This window comes from Octopus bimaculoides, chromosome 6, assembly GCF_046866305.1.
Source record: "Octopus bimaculoides isolate indiv1 chromosome 6, ASM4686630v1, whole genome shotgun sequence".
NCBI classification, from domain to species: Eukaryota; Metazoa; Mollusca; class Cephalopoda; order Octopoda; family Octopodidae; genus Octopus; species Octopus bimaculoides.
Window position 1 is genome coordinate 82,015,699 of NC_142933.1, and position 20,041 is coordinate 82,035,739.

At 36.7% G+C, this 20,041-nt stretch overlaps 2 protein-coding genes across 3 annotated transcripts; one reads left to right on the forward strand and one right to left on the reverse strand.

The window, feature by feature from the left end:
- Window positions 1–1,593: 1,593 nt before the first annotated feature.
- On the reverse strand, window positions 1,594–14,545 carry LOC106878407 (gamma-glutamylcyclotransferase). Of its 2 annotated transcripts, none has more exons than XM_014927612.3 (4): window positions 14,323–14,545; window positions 11,238–11,415; window positions 7,442–7,575; window positions 1,594–5,860 (listed from the first exon to the last, which is right to left on the reverse strand). In XM_014927612.3, the coding sequence occupies exons 2-4, from the start codon at window positions 11,340–11,342 to the stop codon at window positions 5,587–5,589; spliced, it is 513 nt and encodes a 170-aa protein (XP_014783098.1). In that variant the 5' UTR covers window positions 11,343–11,415; window positions 14,323–14,545; the 3' UTR covers window positions 1,594–5,586. The 2 variants fall into 2 exon arrangements, with proteins under 2 accessions (XP_014783098.1, XP_089210288.1); XM_089354162.1 differs by lacking the exon at window positions 14,323–14,545 and adding an exon at window positions 11,547–11,698.
- A 39-nt stretch (window positions 14,546–14,584) lies between these two features.
- LOC106878408 (small ribosomal subunit protein uS8) lies at window positions 14,585–20,041 on the forward strand. Its single transcript, XM_089354163.1, has 4 exons — window positions 14,585–14,627; window positions 17,020–17,160; window positions 18,834–18,913; window positions 19,212–20,041. Exons 2-4 carry the CDS (start codon window positions 17,028–17,030, stop codon window positions 19,299–19,301), a joined length of 303 nt encoding a protein of 100 aa, XP_089210289.1. The 5' UTR covers window positions 14,585–14,627; window positions 17,020–17,027; the 3' UTR covers window positions 19,302–20,041.

Consider the following 20,041-nt stretch of genomic DNA (forward strand, 5'->3'; position numbering starts at 1 on the left):
GTGAATAGAACTCAGAACCTTGGGGTTAGTAGCCCGCGCTCTTAACCACTACGCCATATGACACAGAATATCATCGTTCCTTAGCGGAAGGACTTGGAGTGATGGTCAATGCTGTGTTTGGACAGTTCGATACATAGAAAGAAACAAACTTTGCTTTTTATATTTAGTGTTTTCAGTGGTTAACATACAAAGTTTGCTTTTTATAACGATGTATAGACATTACAGTAAAATAGTACATGGATTGCTAGAAATAAGAGCCAATACACCACCAACTCTCTCCCCATCCCCAATCTGTTTTTGGAAAATAAGTGCATAGTTATCTGAAATATTATCAATTTTATTTTGTGTTTTCAGCACTCAATGTACAAACTTTACTTTATAGGAAAGTGGGTTATACATCATTAGATGTACACCACTTTCCTATATAAAATTAAGAAATTAACGGAATGCTGAACTCCAGACTATCAACTTAAACAACATTTATTCAGGTGGTAAATATATACATCTTTAGCTCTTGTTTGTTGTTACAGCTTCTGTGTGTGTGAGCATTGTTGTTGGGACGTTGGTATGTAGATGTAAGCGAGCTGTCGAGCGTAAGTTTGAAAGATGGAGAGAGACAGCTAAACACGTCCATGCTCAATCGCTGGCCAGCAAGAAAGAGACAGAATAGAAGCTGGAACGCTTGATTGTTGAATTCCATGCATGCGTGAGACTACGCATGCGCACAACGTTACTACAGGGCTCCCTTGCCAGTGCAGAAACGCACAATAATATGAAATCTGTTGGAACGGCTGAGGCAGGATGGCCACCGAAAACCACCCACAAGATGTAGCACAAACACACACAAAGAAAAAATGAAAGAAATGAATGTGCACTCATGAGAACATGCATGCAATGTACAAATGAAAGAAAATGTGTGAGTGCACAAGTGTGTGTGAGAAAAAACACAGAACATATTAAAAGTGTCTGTAGAGAAAAATCCAGTTCGTATAAAAATTCCACAAGGTGATAGAATGTCCATACGCAAGAAGTTGTGGTCCATGAGCAGAGCTGTAGTTGAGCGTCGGAGGCTAGTTGTGACCGGTTACCTGGTACGGAATATTCTATAAAAGTTACACAAGGAAATTTGGTCTGTTGATCGTGAGTGGAAACATCCACTCTAACAGAGTCGATAAAACCGAGTGTGTTGATATTGGTGTGTCCCTGGTGGTGGGGTTGTTGGCGCACGACATTGTGGTAGACAGTACATTGATGGTGAAGACGTCGGCGCAGGAACTGCTATAGCTGTGTTCTGTATGTGTGGTGGTAATGATGTTGACAGTGGTGATGATGTCCTGTTGAAACTTGGCGACGTCGGGGGAATGCTTGTAGTTGGTAGTAGTAATAGTTGTCGTCACGGTGGTAATCTTGGTTGAACGAAGCTGGTGGCGAAAAGGTCGCTCGGTGATGGTGTTTGAAGAGGTGCGCTTTTACAGATGGTCGACAGACAAATCTCTGTACGACCATTAGCGAAAACCTCGAAGAAAAATTTTCTTAACCCAAGATGAAAGAACGACCGTGCGAACTCAAAAAGGAGAAATGGTGACGAATGGAAAAACAGAGGACTCCTTTTATTTAAACGTGTCACACGTCGAACACAAAATTAATTTTTCAATGATGATATACAAATATGTTATACTACGATAACATAGATTTCGTAAATACCAGTAATAAGACGATAGAAAAAAAACAACCGTATGAAATGAATAACAAGAGATATTTAGTGTGGCATAAAAGATGTATGTGTATGTGAGAGTGTGACTGCGACATATAAGAACATAATAAAAGACAGGCTGTCTATATGTATGTGAGATATCACAGCAGATAGAAAGTCAGTACACGTGAGAGTTTTATACCAAGTTCTTGAGTACACAATAGTATGAGTCTGTATGTGAAAGAAGTGAGGCGTATGTTTGGCAGAGCTTATCACTAGTTGTGTTGACTATGGTTGGAGATGTTGGTGGTCATCGTTGCTTGGTAGTTCAGTCTCCATGGCCGCATTTGTTCTTTAGTCGGGGTTCACCAGTTATAGGTTGGTAGTCCAGAATCCATGCTGCGTTTGTTTCTTCGTCGGGGTCACCACTTTAGAGGAAAGTGGGTTATATGAACTTTTCAAGTTGGCTGCGTGTTTGAATCACGTCGGGGGTCACCACTTTATAAGAAAGTGGGTTATTGTAGCTCAGCGGGCTGCGTGTTCGAATCACGTCGGGGGTCACCACTTTATAGGAAAGTGGGTTATACATCATTAGATGTACACCACTTTCCTATATAAAATTGAGAATATAACGGAACGCTGAACTCCAGACTATCAACTTAAACAACATTTATTCAGGTGGTAAATATATACATCTTTAACTCTTGTTTGTTGTTACAGCTTCTGTGTGTGTGAGCATTGTTGTTGGGACGTTGGTATGTAGATGTAAGCGAGCTGTCGAGCGTAAGTTCGAAAGATGGAGAGAGACAGCTAAACACGTCCATGCTCAATCGCTGGCCAGCAAGAAAGAGACAGAATAGAAGCGGGAACGCTTGGTTGTTGAATTCCATGCATGTGTGAGACTACGCATGCGCACAGCGTTACTACAACTTTTTATAAGGATATATATATATATATATATGCATATATGGGTACAGGACATCAACAACTATGCAAACAACATGAAATACGTAAAAACAGGACAAGTAAACACAGTGTATTTGGGTGGGGGATAAAATATTTTCTATGGACAACACAAACTATTCACGAGGTACAAAAGTAGTAATTGCTATTTAATATAAATCATTAACTGTACATTTTTTTCTAAATGTTGATACAAAATGAGTTTGAATTGAAATTTTGAACATAACATATTTCCACTTTATTGCCTTGACAACTGTAGATCACATATTTGCTGTTTGTAAGTAAATTGGTATATAAACTTTGAAAGTGCTATTGTTTTTGAACAGGTATAGGTGTGGCTGTGTGGTTGAAAAGCTTGCTTTCCACCCATGTAGTCTTGAGTTCAGTTCCACTGTGCAGCACCTTGAGCAAATGTCTTCTATTATGGACTCAAGACAACCAAAGCTTTGCAAGTGAATTTGGTAGATGGAAACTGAAAGAAGCCTGTTGTCATCATCATCATTTAGCATCTGCTTTCCATGTTGACATAGGTTAGATGATTTGACTGAAACTGGTAAGCTGGAAGGCTGCACCAGGTTCCAATCTGATTTGGCATGTTTTCAATGGCTGGATGCCCTTCCTAATGCCAACCATTCCGAGAGTGTAATGGGTGCTTTTTTACATGCCAGTTATGTGACAACAGTATCTGCCATGACTACAATTTCACTTGGCTTCATGGATCTTCTCAAACATGATACATCACCAAAGGTCTTGGTCAAAGGTTGGTTGTATGTATGTATATGTGTGTGTGTGTGTGTGTGCCTGTGCCTTTGTCATGACATCACTCGATGGTTATAAATGAGCATGACCATCATACAAATGATGTTTGGTTCCAGTCCTCTGTGAAAAATATGTCTGGTTATGGGGAAATATTAGCTTGCTTGGAAATAGGTGAGGGTTTGCAACAGGAAGGGCCTATCATAGAAATGTTGCTTCAGCAAATTCCGTCTGACCCATGCAAGCATGAAAAAGTGGACATTAAATGATGATGATGGAAGTTTTTTGCAAATAGTTGGTGGGTTTAGAGAAACTCTTTTGTGAGTAGTGTGTGTATGTATGTATGTGTGTGTGTGTGTGTCTCACTCTCTCTCTCTCTCTCTCTCATGATTTTCATGTAAGATTCAGCGAGATACCAAAATCAGACCAGCTTAAAATAAATACCATATTCATGTCATATGAGGATGCTAAGTACATCTTTGTGTGCAGCTGATCATTAACCTATGAGTCATTCAGGAAGGGCCAGATGCTATATATATATATATATATATATATATATATATATATATATAGATTTATTAAATATTCTGAAATTGAAGTGTGTTTTTTTAAACCATTCAGAAACATTTAAACAGTAGTTTTGTGTTGAACATAATTAGATGTATAATAAATTGTTTGTTTTCAAAAGGTTTTCTCTTAAATATAATCAGGTCTATAATAGATGATTTGTTTCCAAATATAACTGATAAAAAGAAACAAAACAATATAGTACTATGAGCCAGAATTGAAGTTTTGTAAAAACCCTTTTCTTATTTTACTCTAAAGCCATTTTCTGTTTTAAGTACATTGAAGAATTTGATTTTATTAAGCAATATTTTCTCTATTATGTTTGTATCATGTACTTAACTATTTTCTTTGAACTAATATCTATTATCATCTACGATGCATTGGAAAGAGTTGATGATTACAGAAATGGCAAGATGTTTGTCAGCCACAGTCTTTGGATTCATATCCCTTGCTCCATCTGTGGATGATTCTTGATCTGGACCAATATTGAGTGATTCTTCTATCACACAAAGATGTGTTCCTTTTTTCCACCACAGGCTGTCTGGACCCATTCTCTCCAATTGTTTCACTGGTCTGTTTCAGCTTGTGTTACTACACATTCAAATTATTTCAATTTTTGGAGCCTTTAGGGGGCCTCAACATCTGGATTTGAACTGTCAGCATTCTCTTATTTACATTATTTACATTTGACGGATATTCTGTCACCCCCACATGGTGTCATTGTTCAAGCTGGCTACAAAGGTAGCGGTTTGGTAGTCTGATCTCTACTGGCTTGAAATGCTCCTGCAATTCCTTGAACTCTATTATAAGTTGCCAACTGACCATACTTTCTCACAGCCAAGTCACAGACCTAAGACCTGTAGAAACAGTTGCCCATATCAGTGGCCAGAGTTGAAATGACTCCAGATAGCCAGGCACACCTTAAGTTAGGTGATCTCTGGTTCAATTGTTTGATCAGCTGAATTTTCATTTACTTCTGAATTAATGTATATTGGCTGAATATTCCACAAATATGTGTAACCATTAATGTAATTCTTGAGTAGAATCAATGTGACACAGCTGGACTTTTGGAATTGCAAGTACAATCCATCTGATAAGCTTCTTTTCAGTTTCCATCCATCCAATTTCACTCAAGGCAATAGAGAATGAAATTTGACCCAGAGGTCATACAGTGAGATTGAAACTGAGACTTCTTGGTTGCAAAACAAACTTCTCAATCATTTGATCATGCATATTTGTATACTTGTGTCACTTTTGAAACAAAACTGAAATAGCTAGTCTGAAGTATATATGAATAGTATATAAATTAGCTGCTGATTTGTGATCACACCACATGAGTAGAATAAATTCAAATCGAATAATAGAAGCAGTTCTATAATGTAAATATTATCAATATGGCATATTTAATGTATGTGTGTTGTTTAATTGCCAGAATCTGTGGTATTTTGTCTGGGAAAAGTTCCTTAAAAACACAATGCTAGAAAGCATACTATGTATATAAGATTGAAGTCTAATATAAAAATTTGAATGAAGTTCAATGAATTTTAAATATTTGAACTAGCATGTAAAAATCCAAGTTTAAAACATATAGATATAAATTAGTTGAATTATTTTGAATCTTCTAATAAAGAAAGAATTTTATCATAAATAGGCACTTTGTTTTTGTTTCCATTATCTGGAATTGATTTTAGAAATTTAATATAGTCATTTGGTATACCACTAGCTAAAGCTCCTCGCACAATAATATCCTTATACTGAGGGGATGGTTCTCCAAAGTCTCTTTTCAGCAACTGATATGTACGGCAATCATATAACACATCATTCATACTCTTAACTGTGACTTTAATTGGACGATATATATTTTTATCAACTCCTTCTTGTCTGAAATAAATTGAAATATAGTGAGATAGCTTGGAATATAATGGCAATGCAAGATAAACAGTTAAAACAAGATTTAAACATTTATAAGATACTCAAAGGCAGGTGGGCCACAACCCTCAAGTGAACTATTGAAGTCTCCTCCATGAGTCTTGGGCCTTTCGAAAAAAAATTTCTATCTTAATGTTTACAGGCCATTGAGCAGTTGAGCTCTAATATAGTTTTTTTTTAGTATCACAATTTATCAATTTTTTTACAGAAGCATAGTCAGTAATGGAAATGAGGAGGGTATGCAAGGATGTTTTTACATGTGAAGTATGATTCAATACATGTGGGCTATAGGTAAATTTAAGGGGGAAAAAAAAAAAACCCAGTGAGCCATTAGAAAAGAATAGTTGCTGCCCTTGCTCTAAGGAGAAGGGGCAGTATCTGGAGGACCCTCCTGGATTGAAAGTATTTTAAATAAGACAGATATTTCCTCAATATACAGGCTGGAGCGGATAGGAATGAGTGTCTACACTGAGGAACTGCAGCCCTCATCTCTGAGAAACACTGGTTTAGATAGCTTTGAAAGGATATTTATAGCAAAATTTGTTGGCCCTACTAGACTAATGAGACTGATTCTGTTGATGTTCAGTTTGAACAGATGCAAGTTGATATTTACAGGGAAAATGTGGACAAAGAGGATGCAGCTTACATGAGAAATTGAGTGAAATGTTAGTGGAGGTTTAATGGGTTAGGACACAGGAGTGGGACTATGACAAGAAGTGAGATGAGTGCTAGTAGTTTTGCATTTCACAGTTTCAAATTAACATTTTGCTTTACATCCCATACAATAGCTACAGATAAATACAATTGCAAAATTTCTTGGAAGCCAAATTATAAGATCATCATCATCATCATCATTTAATGTTTGCTTTCCATTCTGACACGGCTTAGACTGTTTGACTGGAACTGGTAAGTCAAAGATCTGTACCAGGTTCCAGCCTGATTTGGCATGGTTTCTATAGCCAGATGCCCTTCCTAATGCCAACAGATAACAAAGAATAAAGACCAAGACAATTACTCAACTCCCCATCATATTAAAACTCTATTAATGGCAGTCAAATTATGGATGTATTGGAAATAATTGAGACTGAGAGAAATAGTGCTAAAAGATTACTGTCAACCTTACAGGTAAACTAAATGTGGGAATATTTGTTTTCAGTAAAGTGATAGGAAAGACCTAAAGAAAACTTTTTAAAAAAAAGGAATGAATAGATGAAGGAGATCCAGAGTTTGCAAAGTGCATTACAGGCAACTTGTTCTGGAGAGTCGTAACTCCGAACAAGAGTTGATCGAGGGAAGAGGTGACATTTTAGTTCTTTCACAGACAGCCTCTCCAGTTCAACTTTTTTTCCACCTTTTCCCAATTGAATTGATCTGGAGAAAGGAGTTACAACTGTGGCCTTCACAGGTCCTCTTAAATTAGAATTTAATAAACAGAATATCCATTATTAACATCATATAGAAACTGGAGTTTAAAACGGTTGGTAAATATATTAATAGCAATTAATCAGTTTATAATAAATTTATGCTACTTACTTGTCTAATGAGTCTATATTTGAAGTGTTCATTTCATAAACCACTCCCCAAACAACATCGTCCTTTGATTCAGCAATTGTGGCAGCATGCCCATGCCAGGTTGAAGTTTTATATGCAAATTTTAAATGATAATTCTGGAAATATAAAACAAACTTAGTTACTCAATGATGAATTCATTTTCTTGGTTTTTTTTTTCATGATAGAAGACATACATGTTAACTCAGCAAAATATATGTATTCAACTCTTCAATAAGACACTTGTTCATCTACCATACTTTCACATCCTTCAATGCTATACTCCACTTAGTTGAGTGGGTGCAAGTACTTGGTGAACTTGTGTTGTTATCATCTAAAAAGCACCGAGTACACTCTGTAAAGTGGTTGGCATTAGGAAGGGCATCTAGTCATAGAAACCATGCCAAAACAGACATTATAGCTTGGTGCAATCCTCTGGCTTGGCAAGTCCTGTTGAACTGTCCAACCCATGCCAACATGGAAAAAGAAACATTAAATTATCATCATCATCATCATCATCGTTTAACGTCCGCTTTCCATGCTAGCATGGGTTGGACGATTTGACTGAGGACTGGTGAAACCGGATGGCAACACCAGGCTCCAATCTAAATTTGGCAGAGTTTCTACAGCTGGATGCCCTTCCTAACGCCAACCACTCAGAGAGTGTAGTAGGTGCTTTTATGTGTCACCTGCACGAAGGCCAGTCAGGCGATACTGGCAACGGCCACGCTCGAAATGGTGTCTTTTATGTGCCACCCGCACAAGCCAGTCCAGGGGCACTGGCAACGATCTCGCTCGAAAATCCTACGGAAGCCAGTCAGGCGGTACTGGCAACAGCCACGCTCAAAATGGTGCATCTTATGTGCCACCCGCACAAGAGCCAGTCCAGGGGCACTGGCAACGATCTTACTTGGCTTGCCGGGTCTTCTCATGCACAGCACATTTCCAAAGGTCTTGGTCAGTAGTCATCGCCTCGGTGAGGCCCAATGTACGAAGGTCTTGCCTCACCACCTCAGCCCAGGTCTTCCTGGGCCTACCTCTTCCACGGGTTCCCTCACCTGTTAGGGTGTGGCACTTTTTCAGGCAGCTATCCTCATCCATTCTCACCACATGTCCATACCAGCGCAATCGTCTCTCTTGCACACCACAACTGATGCTTCTAATGTTCAGCTTTTCTCTCAAGATACTTACACTCTGACGGGTATTCACATTGACATTACACATCCAACTGAGCATACTGGCTTCATTCCTTGCGAGCTTACGTATGTCTTCAGCAGTTACAGCCTATGTTTCACTGCCATGTAGCATGGCTGTTCGTACACATGCGTCATACAGTCTGCCTTTTACTCTGAGTGAGAGTCCCTTTGTCGCCAGCAGGGGTAAGAGCTCTCTAAACTTTGCCCAGGCTATTCTTATTCTAGCAGCTACACTTTCAGCGCACCCACCCCCACTACTAACTTGGTCGCCCAGATAGCGGAAGCTATCGACTACCTCTAGTTTTTCACCCTGGAATGAGATAGAAGTTGTTTCCTGTTTGTTTACAGTTTTTATTGCACCTGAACATCTGCCACAAACAAAAACTAACTTCCTAGTTAACCTGCCTTTGATGTTGCTGCACCTCTTATGTGTCCATAGCTTGCACCGGGTACATCTTATAGAGTTACTACCTACTCCTTTTCTACATACTGAGCAGGGCCATCTACCTGAAGGGGTTTGTGCTTTATCTACCTTCCTACTTATTAGGATTTTGGTTTAACTAGGTTGACTCTAAGGCCCTTCAATTCTATACCTTGCTACCACACCTGAAACTTCTCCTCTAGTTTTGATAGTGACTCCGCAATTAGGGCAAGGTCATCAGCATAGAGGAGCTCCCAGGGGCACACTGTCTTGAACTCCTCTGTGATTGCCTGGAGGACTATAATAAATAAGAGGGGGCTGAGGACGGAACCTTGGTGGACCCCTACCTCTACCCGGAATTCATTGCTGTACTCATTTCCAACCCTCACCTTACTGGCAGCATCTCTGTACATGGCTCGCACAGCTCTCACTAACCATTCTTCTATCCCAAGTTTCCTCATTGACCACCAGATAAGGGATCGGGGGACCCTGTCAAAGGCTTTCTCCATGTCAACGAAAGCCAGGTACAGAGGTTTATCCTTGGCTAGGTATTTCTCCTGCAGCTGTCTTACTAGAAATAAGGCATCAGTAGTGCTTTTACCTGGCACGAACCCAAATTGCATCTCATCTAAATTGATTTGCTCCCTAATTAGTTGGGCTATGACCCTCTCTGTAACTTTCATAACCTGATCTAACAGCTTGATGCCTCCGTAATTATTTGTATCTAAAGCGTCACCTTTACCTTTGTAGCAGTTGACTATGATGCTGCTACACCAGTCATTGTGTATGACTCCTTCGTGTATCACCTGGTTCGTAATACGGGTGACTAGGCTATAGCCAACACTGCCAGATATTTTGAGCATCTCTGCAGTGATTCCTGATGGGCCGGGGGCTTTCCCAGTCTTCATACTCTTAATTGCTTTATCTACCCTGGTACTATCAACTCGAATAGCTGGTCCCTCTATTGGGTCGACATACGGCAGGCTCTCTTCCTCCCATTCATTCTCTTTATTAAGCAATGTTTCGTAGTGGCATCTCCAGACCTCTTTCTTTGCATCCTCATTTAGTGCAAGCGTACCATCATCCATGCGAACACATTTCTCTCCTACGACATCACTATTCTCTCTCCTACACTGTCTTGCAACATGAAATAAATTATGATAATATATATATATATGATTGTGTTCAAGAAGCACACACACACACACGCGTGCGCGCACACTTGTATGCATATGTGTGTGTGTGTGTGTGATTGTATGAGACAGAGTGAAGTCATCTTTGTTTTGACATGCTCTCTTTTTCTTTTACTCTTTTACTTGTTTCAGTCATTTGACTGTAGCCATGCTGGAGCACCACCTTTAGTCGAGCAAATCGACCCCAGGACTTATTCTTTGTAAGGCTAGTACTTATTCTATCGGTCTCTTTTGCCGAACTGCTAAGTTACGGGGACGTAAACACACCAGCATTGGTTGTCAAGCGATGTTGGGGGGACAAACACAGACATACAAACAGCACTGATTATAAACAAAATCTGAGATATATTTTTATGAAAATCACAACAACAACAAATTCTTATTCTTTGAGAAATTCTAAACAAAAATATTAGAGAACCTTTAAAGATGAAGATATTTAACGAGAGAAAACAACAAATTAACATTTACAATGAAATTTTGCAATGCACTGTAAATCCAAATCCTAATAGTAAATCCTAAAGCTATCCTCATGATGGTTTCAGTTAGTTGGTATAGGCACATGCACAAATAAAATAGCAATTACGATTGTTTGCTGATGGATGGTTAAATCTGATTGGCTACAAGTATTTTCTCAAAAAATGTGGATTTCCATATTGTCGAGAAAGAAGAACTCAGATTGATTAAAAAATTTCAATCTTGGAAGATTCATAGCTTACTATTAATTTCTTCCAGAAAAGGTTGTGATTTTCTGTAACCTGAATAATAATAATGATAATAATAATAATAATAATAATAATAATAATAACATCGAAAAATACCTTAGGAATGAGAACCCAGGTTCGAAATTTCCCCAAGACACTTGATGACATCTGGAGGGTATACCAGCCGAAACATTGTGTTAACAACAAACAAGATGAGGACAAATGTCCATCAAATGTAAATAATATAAATACAGAGTATATTTCACTTACCTCCAACTTAGCAACTGTTTTAAAGACAGCTGTTTTGTTATTGATGAGAAGCCGTTCTTTGAGGAGATTACTTCCAAAAGCAAAGTAGAAGAATGTGCCAGTCATTTTTCTGTACCTTGGAGGTTTTGCTAAAATTAGGTTCTTTTTTTTTTTTTGGTTAACCTCCACAAATTTCTGTCTGTAAAATGAATAAAGATATAGGCGACTTGAGTTTTTATATTTCTATATCTGCCACACATTAAACATTATGATAAGAGGGAAGAAAGATATTAAATGGTACAAAATTAGGTAGAGCGTCAGACTAAATACCTCCAGATTCAAAGTTCAAATGTTATCACAATGATGACTAAAGGGATTTATGCTTCTAGAATCAATTAAAACAAAAACAAAAACACGTAACAACAAAACAACACAAAAACTACATTCATCTACTGTGGATAATTGTAAAAATGTGCTGAATATGACAAAGCACAATTAGGATAGCTAAGTTGGCTAGTAAGTAGTGTATATAAATACATGAATAATAAATGCAAGAAAAGAAAACAAAACAAAAAAATCACAGTCTAACGGTAATTTATTCATGGGAACAATTTTGCTAGTAAAACGAAAAACAAACACTTATACTAGAAAGTCATTCAGACTATAATGGTCTGACATAAAAAAACCAATGTTCTAGTTTTTCGGCTTTTTTTTTCTAGTTTTTGTTTACAAAGGCAGAGGCACTGGAATAACTTTTAAATAAGAAGTTTGTCAACTAAATAATTTCAGATTCAGTCTGACAGCGTGACACCATGGGCATGTCTCTTCTATTATGACTCAGGGACAACCTAAGCCTCGTGATTGGATTTGGTAAGCAAAAACCAAGAGGAGCCCATTGTGTATATATATACACACACACACACACACACATATTCTTTTACTTGTTTCAGTCATTTGACTGTGCCATGCTGGAGCACCACCTTGAAGTGTTTTTTTAGTCGAATAAATTGATCCCAGGACTTATTTTCTAAGCCTAGTACTTATTCTGTCAGTCTCTTTTGCCGAGAACAGTTAAGTTATGGGGACGTAAACACACTGACACCAGTTATCAAACAGTGGTGGGGGACAAACACAGACACACACATAGACATATACGACGGGCTTCCTCCAGTTTCCGCCTACCAAATCCACTCACAAGGCTTTGGTCAGCCTGAGGCTATAGAAGACACTTGCTCAAGGTGCCATGCAGTGGGACTGAACTCAGAACAATGTGGTTGGGAAGCAAGCTTCTTACCACACAACCACGCCTATATATATATATATATATATATATATATATATATATATATATATATATATATATATATATATATATATATATATATATATATATATATATATATATATATATATATATATATATATATATATATATATATATATGTATATATATATATGTATATATATATATGTATATATATATATGTATATATATATATGTATATATATATATGTATATATATATATATAAGGGTATTACTATATAGTAATGACTACTTGATAAATTCTTATAAAGATTTTATCCTATATTATACTATAAATAATTAGAATATATTCAGTGCTGAATATTATTCTGTAAAAGCACGTGTTACCAAGATGCAACTGGATAAAGCCAGCCTCTTTCACGGATATATAAGGATGAACAGAAGTCGTCGTACTTTGTTGGGTACATCGGGGTATGTTGATTTTTGTTTATTTTTTATGTGTCTCGACCATACGTGCACTGATGAATAAAAGATGCAGCTTACTACATTGCTGCATTAATTATGAAACCAGTGGTTTGCCGTTAAGTTAAATGTTTTTAGGAGGTTAATTTTTGAAAGTTGCATTCCCTTGCTTTCGGTAAATATGTGCTTATTTTTGGGTAGTTTTGACTTATTTAGTCCCTCTAAGCATGAGGCATTACTATATAGTAATGCCCTTATATAAATTATATATATTTATGGAAAAAAACGATGGGTTTTTTTCCTTATGGGGTTTTTTCACGCTGACTACTTGATAAATTCTTATAAAGATTTTATCCTATATTATATTATATATATATATATATATATATATATATATGTAATCTTAAAGTTTAGGGGGGTAAAAAAAGTAAATATATATATCTGTAAAAATATGTGACAGTTATTCGGTAGCCATGATAAAACTCAGAGTTTCGGATGCCGGGGTGGGAGCCCACGCCAGCATCTCTTCAGTTATCCGGCCATTGAAAATTCCTGTGAAAAAATGACCTCATTTTATCGAAGTCCCTCTTGTATTTCACAACACGGAAATTACGATTCTGATTCCACACTCACAAATTCAAATTTTACACCCCTCGAAAACTTTTTTTTGTTGTCCTCATGAAATATGGGACTTAGGAGGGCACAAATATTCCAAAACCTCGACAGTATTTTATCTCACTCTCTGACAATTGTGTTAATATTTAAATAACAAAATAAGAGGCGGTGATCTGGCAGAATCTTTAGCACGCCGGGCAAAAATGCCAAGCGACACTTTGTCTGTCTTTATGTTCTGAGTTCAAATTCCGCCAAGGTCAACTTTAACTTTTATCTTTTTGTAGTCGATAAAATAAGTACCAGTGGAATGTAATCTACTTATCCCCTCCCCCAAAATTGCTGGCCTTGTACCATAATTTGAAACCGATATTTGAATAATAAAATAAAATAAAAAAATCTGAACTTTAACCCAGAATTGAACCATTAATAACAGTCCACGTTAAACACAATTCATATAAATATTTCCGGAATAGAGAAAGACAGGAGAAAAGGAAGTCTTGCCAGATATTCTTAAGAGGCAGGACATCATAATATCACATTTTATCGGTGAAAGTAAAGAATACGTGCACCAGGTGGTCAGGGTTTGGACCAGGTGTCTTGTTACGCTGAATATTCTTTAACCCCGCCCATTTCATGATTATTTAAGTGAAGCGATAAACAGCTGTTGCCAGTGTGAGTTATGTCCATTCAAAAGCAATTAGTAATCGAAATCGTGTCTTACGATGTTTGGGTGGAATATAAAACTGGAAAAGTGTTAACTTTACCTTAGAATAAATAAATAACAGAATCAAAAATCAGAAGGTTGACATCCACTTCGTTTGAGCAGCATATTTTTATACGAGTAACTGAAAGAGCAACGCTTATATGGTAATATACAACACGAATTTTTATACAGTATAAATTTATACTATCAATACGAAACAACAACAACAATAATAATAATTTTAATGTTAAAACTTCCTTTTAAATTCAAATCAATTTCAAATGTCCGGAGTTGTCTCCCCTGATTTTTTTTCACATCATAAATTTCAGCCTCGTTTTCGTTCTTTCTTCCGGTAGCCAGCACAAGGTATGTCTCGTTATTAATTTGTCTTCTGGTAAATCATGCTTAATCTTATTCCTAATTCGTAACTCTTTTGATAAAAAGTTGTTTTTTCAGCAAGATAAGGCCGTAGTTAGTAATACCTGCTGGTTTGTTTATTCATGTAGCTGTCGGATTTATATATTTTTATATTGACAACGTGATGTCTAAATGACCCTCCGAAAATTTTCCTTAATTTCCCTTCTTTAAATACTTTAGTTCTTTCCAACAAATTTTTAATGTGGAATTAACCGATCATTTATATATAATATTGTTCTATTTTTGTAAGTCTAGCAAATTTTGCAAGGTCTATGATAGAAATCCTGTAATTTGAAATTCTGCTTTGATCCAATGCTCTTTTGCTAATGTGTTTCTGCTACTAACATCATTATGTGTTGCCTAAATTCTATTAATCTCTTCGTTTTAGGTGAAAATTTAATTAGAAAGCTCGAGATAATGCTTGTAGCTCTCTAATTAATTCTTCAGTTTTGAAATAGAAACAAGGCTGTTGAAATTGAAAATATTTTTATGCCTCTCCGTTTATCCATCAGTCTATCTTTCGTCATATTTCTTAATATTGTTAGTCGTTATCCTTTGTATATATCGCATCCATATCTACACTTTGTTGTCTACTACTAAACAAAAGCAGGATATTATGATGTCTACAGAAAAGAAAATTGTAATTCTATGTATTGTATTTATTTGCAGAAGTCTGTGTATGCCTTTTACAAACCGCCAGTTGGCTTGGAAATAGCATCCAAATTCTCAAATCAATCCACTGTAAAATGATAGACAAATAGATGGGATGTAAGCCTTTGATTATAGAATCTGTTCGATTAGATCTAATGTGGAAGCGTAACAGCTATAAGACCGACAACACATGCAAAGTCGTGTCTCGTCCCGTTAAGAAATCGCGGCAATTTGCCATCAAACTACATCTATAAAGTCTTGAAGGAAAGATATTGTTAATGTAGATTTAGGTATAGACACAGATATTTTACAGATGAAGTGCTCTTCTTCGTCAGGGATGATCCATCCGAACTCCGGCTATACTTAATACAGTATTCAAATATATTGGAAAAAGGGACTGGACTTAATCCAGCGATATTCCACCCAAACTTTGCACAACCATGGGAGGAGGAGGGGGGGGTTCCACAATGCAACTGAAAATTGTAATTCTAAATCTAGTAAATGAAACACGTGCAAACATAATACGGGTACATGGAATATTTATACAATTTAATGCTAAATCCACGTGTTATGGATAATCCTTCAAAAGATCTCGTATGTTAAAGAACCAGACTAGTGCGTTCGTAAATAAGAAACTGGTTAATTTCGAAAATAGGTAACTTAATTAGCAATGAACATTCACCGATGTTTGTGGAATTAGATCACAATTTGCCAGACATGATTTGTTTTATTCGAGTATTATTTGTAATTCAATTGTTTGAGACTATTTAAACTATTGGGGGGGGGGGGGGCTAAATTATAGTTCAGTAAAATTTTAATGCTCGCTGTAGTGCCCATTTGGCATTGCTACCATACTGAATATGAAATATATCGCTTCCATTTTCTCTCTAAATTAATTTTCTTGCCAATTTCATTGGAATATTCGTTTCGTCAGTTGCTTTGTTGCTAAACAACACTGATTAGATAAACATTTTTGCATGAGTTTTTTTCTCGTTCTATACGAATTTAGTTGGTTATTTTCCTAGTTGCAACAAAGAGTTGCGACGTCACTGGTGCCAAGCTGTATCGGCCTTTGCCTTCCCATCGGTGGCGTGGAGAGGCGAGGCTGGTATGCCTGGACAACTGCTGGTCTTCCATAAACGATTTTTCTCGGACTTGTGATCAGAAGGGGAATTTTGTATGAGCAGTCATGGTGATTCATGACCGTTGATTATTTGATCTAGCCCTAAAAGTTTGAATTCTCATCTTTAAAGTTCTTTCTTTTCAATTGCTAAGCCAGAGGAGGAAGGGCAGCGCCCATGATCATTTTCTCGGGGTGTTCGCAACCGGTGGTGGTATTAAACTAGGCTTACCACTCCAAAATGAGAACGTTTTCCCACCAAATTCGATTTACGTTGGCCATGCATAAATGTCCTAACAAAAACGTTAAGTAGATGTCATCGGTAAATATAAATACCTGCATCACTTGACAATCCCCATAACTTAGCGATTTGGCAAAAAGAGACCGATAGAATAACTACAAGGCTTTAAAAAAATATAACTACTGGGGTCAATTCATTCAACTAGAAGTTCAAGGCAGTGGACGATGCATGGCCACAGCCGAATGACCGAAACATAAAATATACCAAAAGTTGTTGCTTCTTTACTTTTCTTTATAAGATGTTGAAATGAAGTTTACAATATTTTGCAGCTCTAAAAATGGTGCGTATGAACGTATTAGCCGATGCTTTGAATACTATTCAAGCAGCCGAGAGAGGTGGTAAAAGACAGGTGATGATCAGACCAAATTCTAAAGTCACATGCAGATTTCTGTCTGTCATGATGAAACATGGTATGTACATTTCGTATCTTTTATAACCGGTGTAAATCTCTTTCATTGCAATTTTAGTTGATTCACCTCTGATAGCCTCAAGGTGTTTTCTGTATTCTTGGGTGTTGTACAATGTAGTACTTGGCAGGATCTGATCTAAGATCTTTAGTTTTAGATAATGTGAATGTTGATATTTTACAGGAAGCTTTTGTTTCTACAAATTGATCATAAAGCCACCTGCTTGAATTAGAAGCCAGATTTTCCTATAAATTGGTCATAGTAGAATTGGTACTGTTGGCAGTGTTGTTAGAGCACTGACTACACTTTCTGGTACTTGTTCAGATGCTGCTGAGTACAACTTTACGTTTCATTCTTTCAAGATCGATGTAAAAAAGAAATGCATTGACAGAGTTAAATTAAGCCATCGCTTCCTTGGGTAATGGACTTCATCCATCTTTCAGTTTAGTGCTATCATCTGGCATCTTGGGTACCTTTTAACCAAGTCCACTCTGTCGCAAGCACTTGGGCCTGGTTTCCAGTTTAGGGATAATCTTCCTCCCCTTGTCACCAAGACTGAAGAGTCATGAGTGCTACCTTCTCTTCCGATTAAAATATTTACATTTGTTGGGCTTAGCAGCAAACTTAGTGAATGACTTGCTTTATAAACTTTATGAAAGCTACTGCCTGTGTCTAAAGACCAAAGATTGGTCTGTAATTCACTTGCTTCATAGAGAACTATTCCAGAATGCTAAACTGGATTATATCTGCATGAGAGGGCTAAGATGCCTTTTTTCATTTGCAGTTCATATTTGAACATGATTATAATCATTTAAATTTGCTTGAAATATTGGATTTTTAGATCCAGATGCAAAAGCAAACTTAGTTTAAAATAGGAAGAGTTAGTGAAAGGAGGGCATACCTGCAAGTTGTGCATTCAATGATGAATTGATACTTAGTAGAAGGAAGTCCTACAACATCTTGATTGAGTATTCTTATCATAAATAAAACACTTCAAAACAAGTGTTTAGGCACCTTAATCTTCTGTATATAACATTCATAATGTTATGTTTATGAATATAAACATAAAATTTGAAAGGCAGTTCACTGCTGGTATTTCTTGGTTTTGTTCTAAAAGCTGATATACATCATCATTGTTGTTTAAGGTGCACTTTCCATGCTGGCATGGGTTGGATGGCTCAACTGAGAACTGGCAAGCTGGGAGGCTGCATCTGATCTGGCAAGGTTTCTACAGCTGGATGCCCTTCCTAACACTAACCACTCCAAGAGTGTGGTGGGTGCTTTTACATACATGCTACCGGCATGGGAACCAGTCAGGCGGCACTGGCATCAGTGGTAATGGCTGGGTTTCAGTTAAAATGGTTTTGCTTTGCCCTAAATATTCTACATGTTTATGTTCAAACTGGTGAAATCCAGCCTCTCGCAACTACCTTATAATGTTCTTAAATCAAGCACTCACGTCCTCAAAATCTTGAAACTACAAGATAATTCTTGATTAATTCAAAACTGAAAAAATGAGAATTACATTTGTCAGAGTAAGCTGAATGCTAAAAGCTTAAATACAACTACAAATGAAGTTACAAACTGTATGATAAGCAGCGTATGGATTTCTTATTCTATTCAATTAGTTGTCTATTAAGTTAAAATATATTAAAATGTCAGTTTTCTCTTTTTAGGTTATATTGGAGAGTTTGAAATCGTAGATGATCACAGAAATGGCAAAATCGTTGTCAACCTTACAGGCAGGCTAAATATGGTAATATTTACTTTCATTAAAGTGATTTATTTCATTTTTTTTGTTGTTTTTTTTGTTTCATCTTTATTCTTGATTGCATCCTTGTGTACGGCTGGCCTTTAAATAATGGGTCATTCAGGAAGGGCCGGATGCTATATAAATTAAATATACTGAAATTGATGTGATTGATTCGTATTTCTAAATCAATCACCCAGTTATTTAAACATTTCCTGTTGAATATAGCCAAGTATCTTATGGATTGCAGATGATTATTTATTATTTTTTTCTTTCTGATTGGATTTTATTTTCTCATTTGTAGTGTGGTGTCATTAGCCCCCGATTTGACATATGCCTCCGAGATTTGGAGAGGTGGACCAACAACTTATTGCCATCTCGACAATTTGGGTAAGCAAACATTTCCAACATTCTGCCAGATCAGTGGTTCTCAACCATTCTTTTTTTGTCTGTGGAGCCCTTTGGTTTCTCTATTTTACTCTGGCAGACTCCCTTAGCTATTAAAAGTTTAAAAAAAAAATCTTCTTGTATTTTTATGATGAAATATAAAAAGTGGCGAAAAGCATTACTTCTCAGTATAGTTACTACTTTCATCTGTTGCAAGACTGGTGACTGATTGTCACTTTGTGTATATTGTGAGCTGGATCGAATTACTACTATCTATAGTGAATGGGTGTCTACCACTGAGGATGAACACAAATAGCTTGAAACCGTATGGTCTGGTGGTCCTGTTGTCTGCTAGAGGATGGTAGGGGCTTGCTCCCCTGCTTGCAATGTATGGTGGGTTCAGATTGCATCAATAATCAGACTCCTTGGGGGTTAAAAAGCAATAGTAATGTTGGTTTCTGTGAAGCGGCCATATTCAAGTGCTGATAAATATTTCTTATCAGTATACTTATTACTTTCATCTCTTATAGAGATTTTCTTAACTTAGCTACTTTGCTTGAAACATTAACTGTATAAATTTTCTTTCTTTTTTTCCTTGTAGAAGTATAAGCAATTTATTGCACGTGAATTTTAATAGCAGAAACTTTACATGGACCCTGGTTGAGAACCACTGAGCTAATTTAAAGAAAATAATTTGTCTTTGATTTACATGGTAGTTTGTTTTTATATGAAAATATCTGTTCCTTT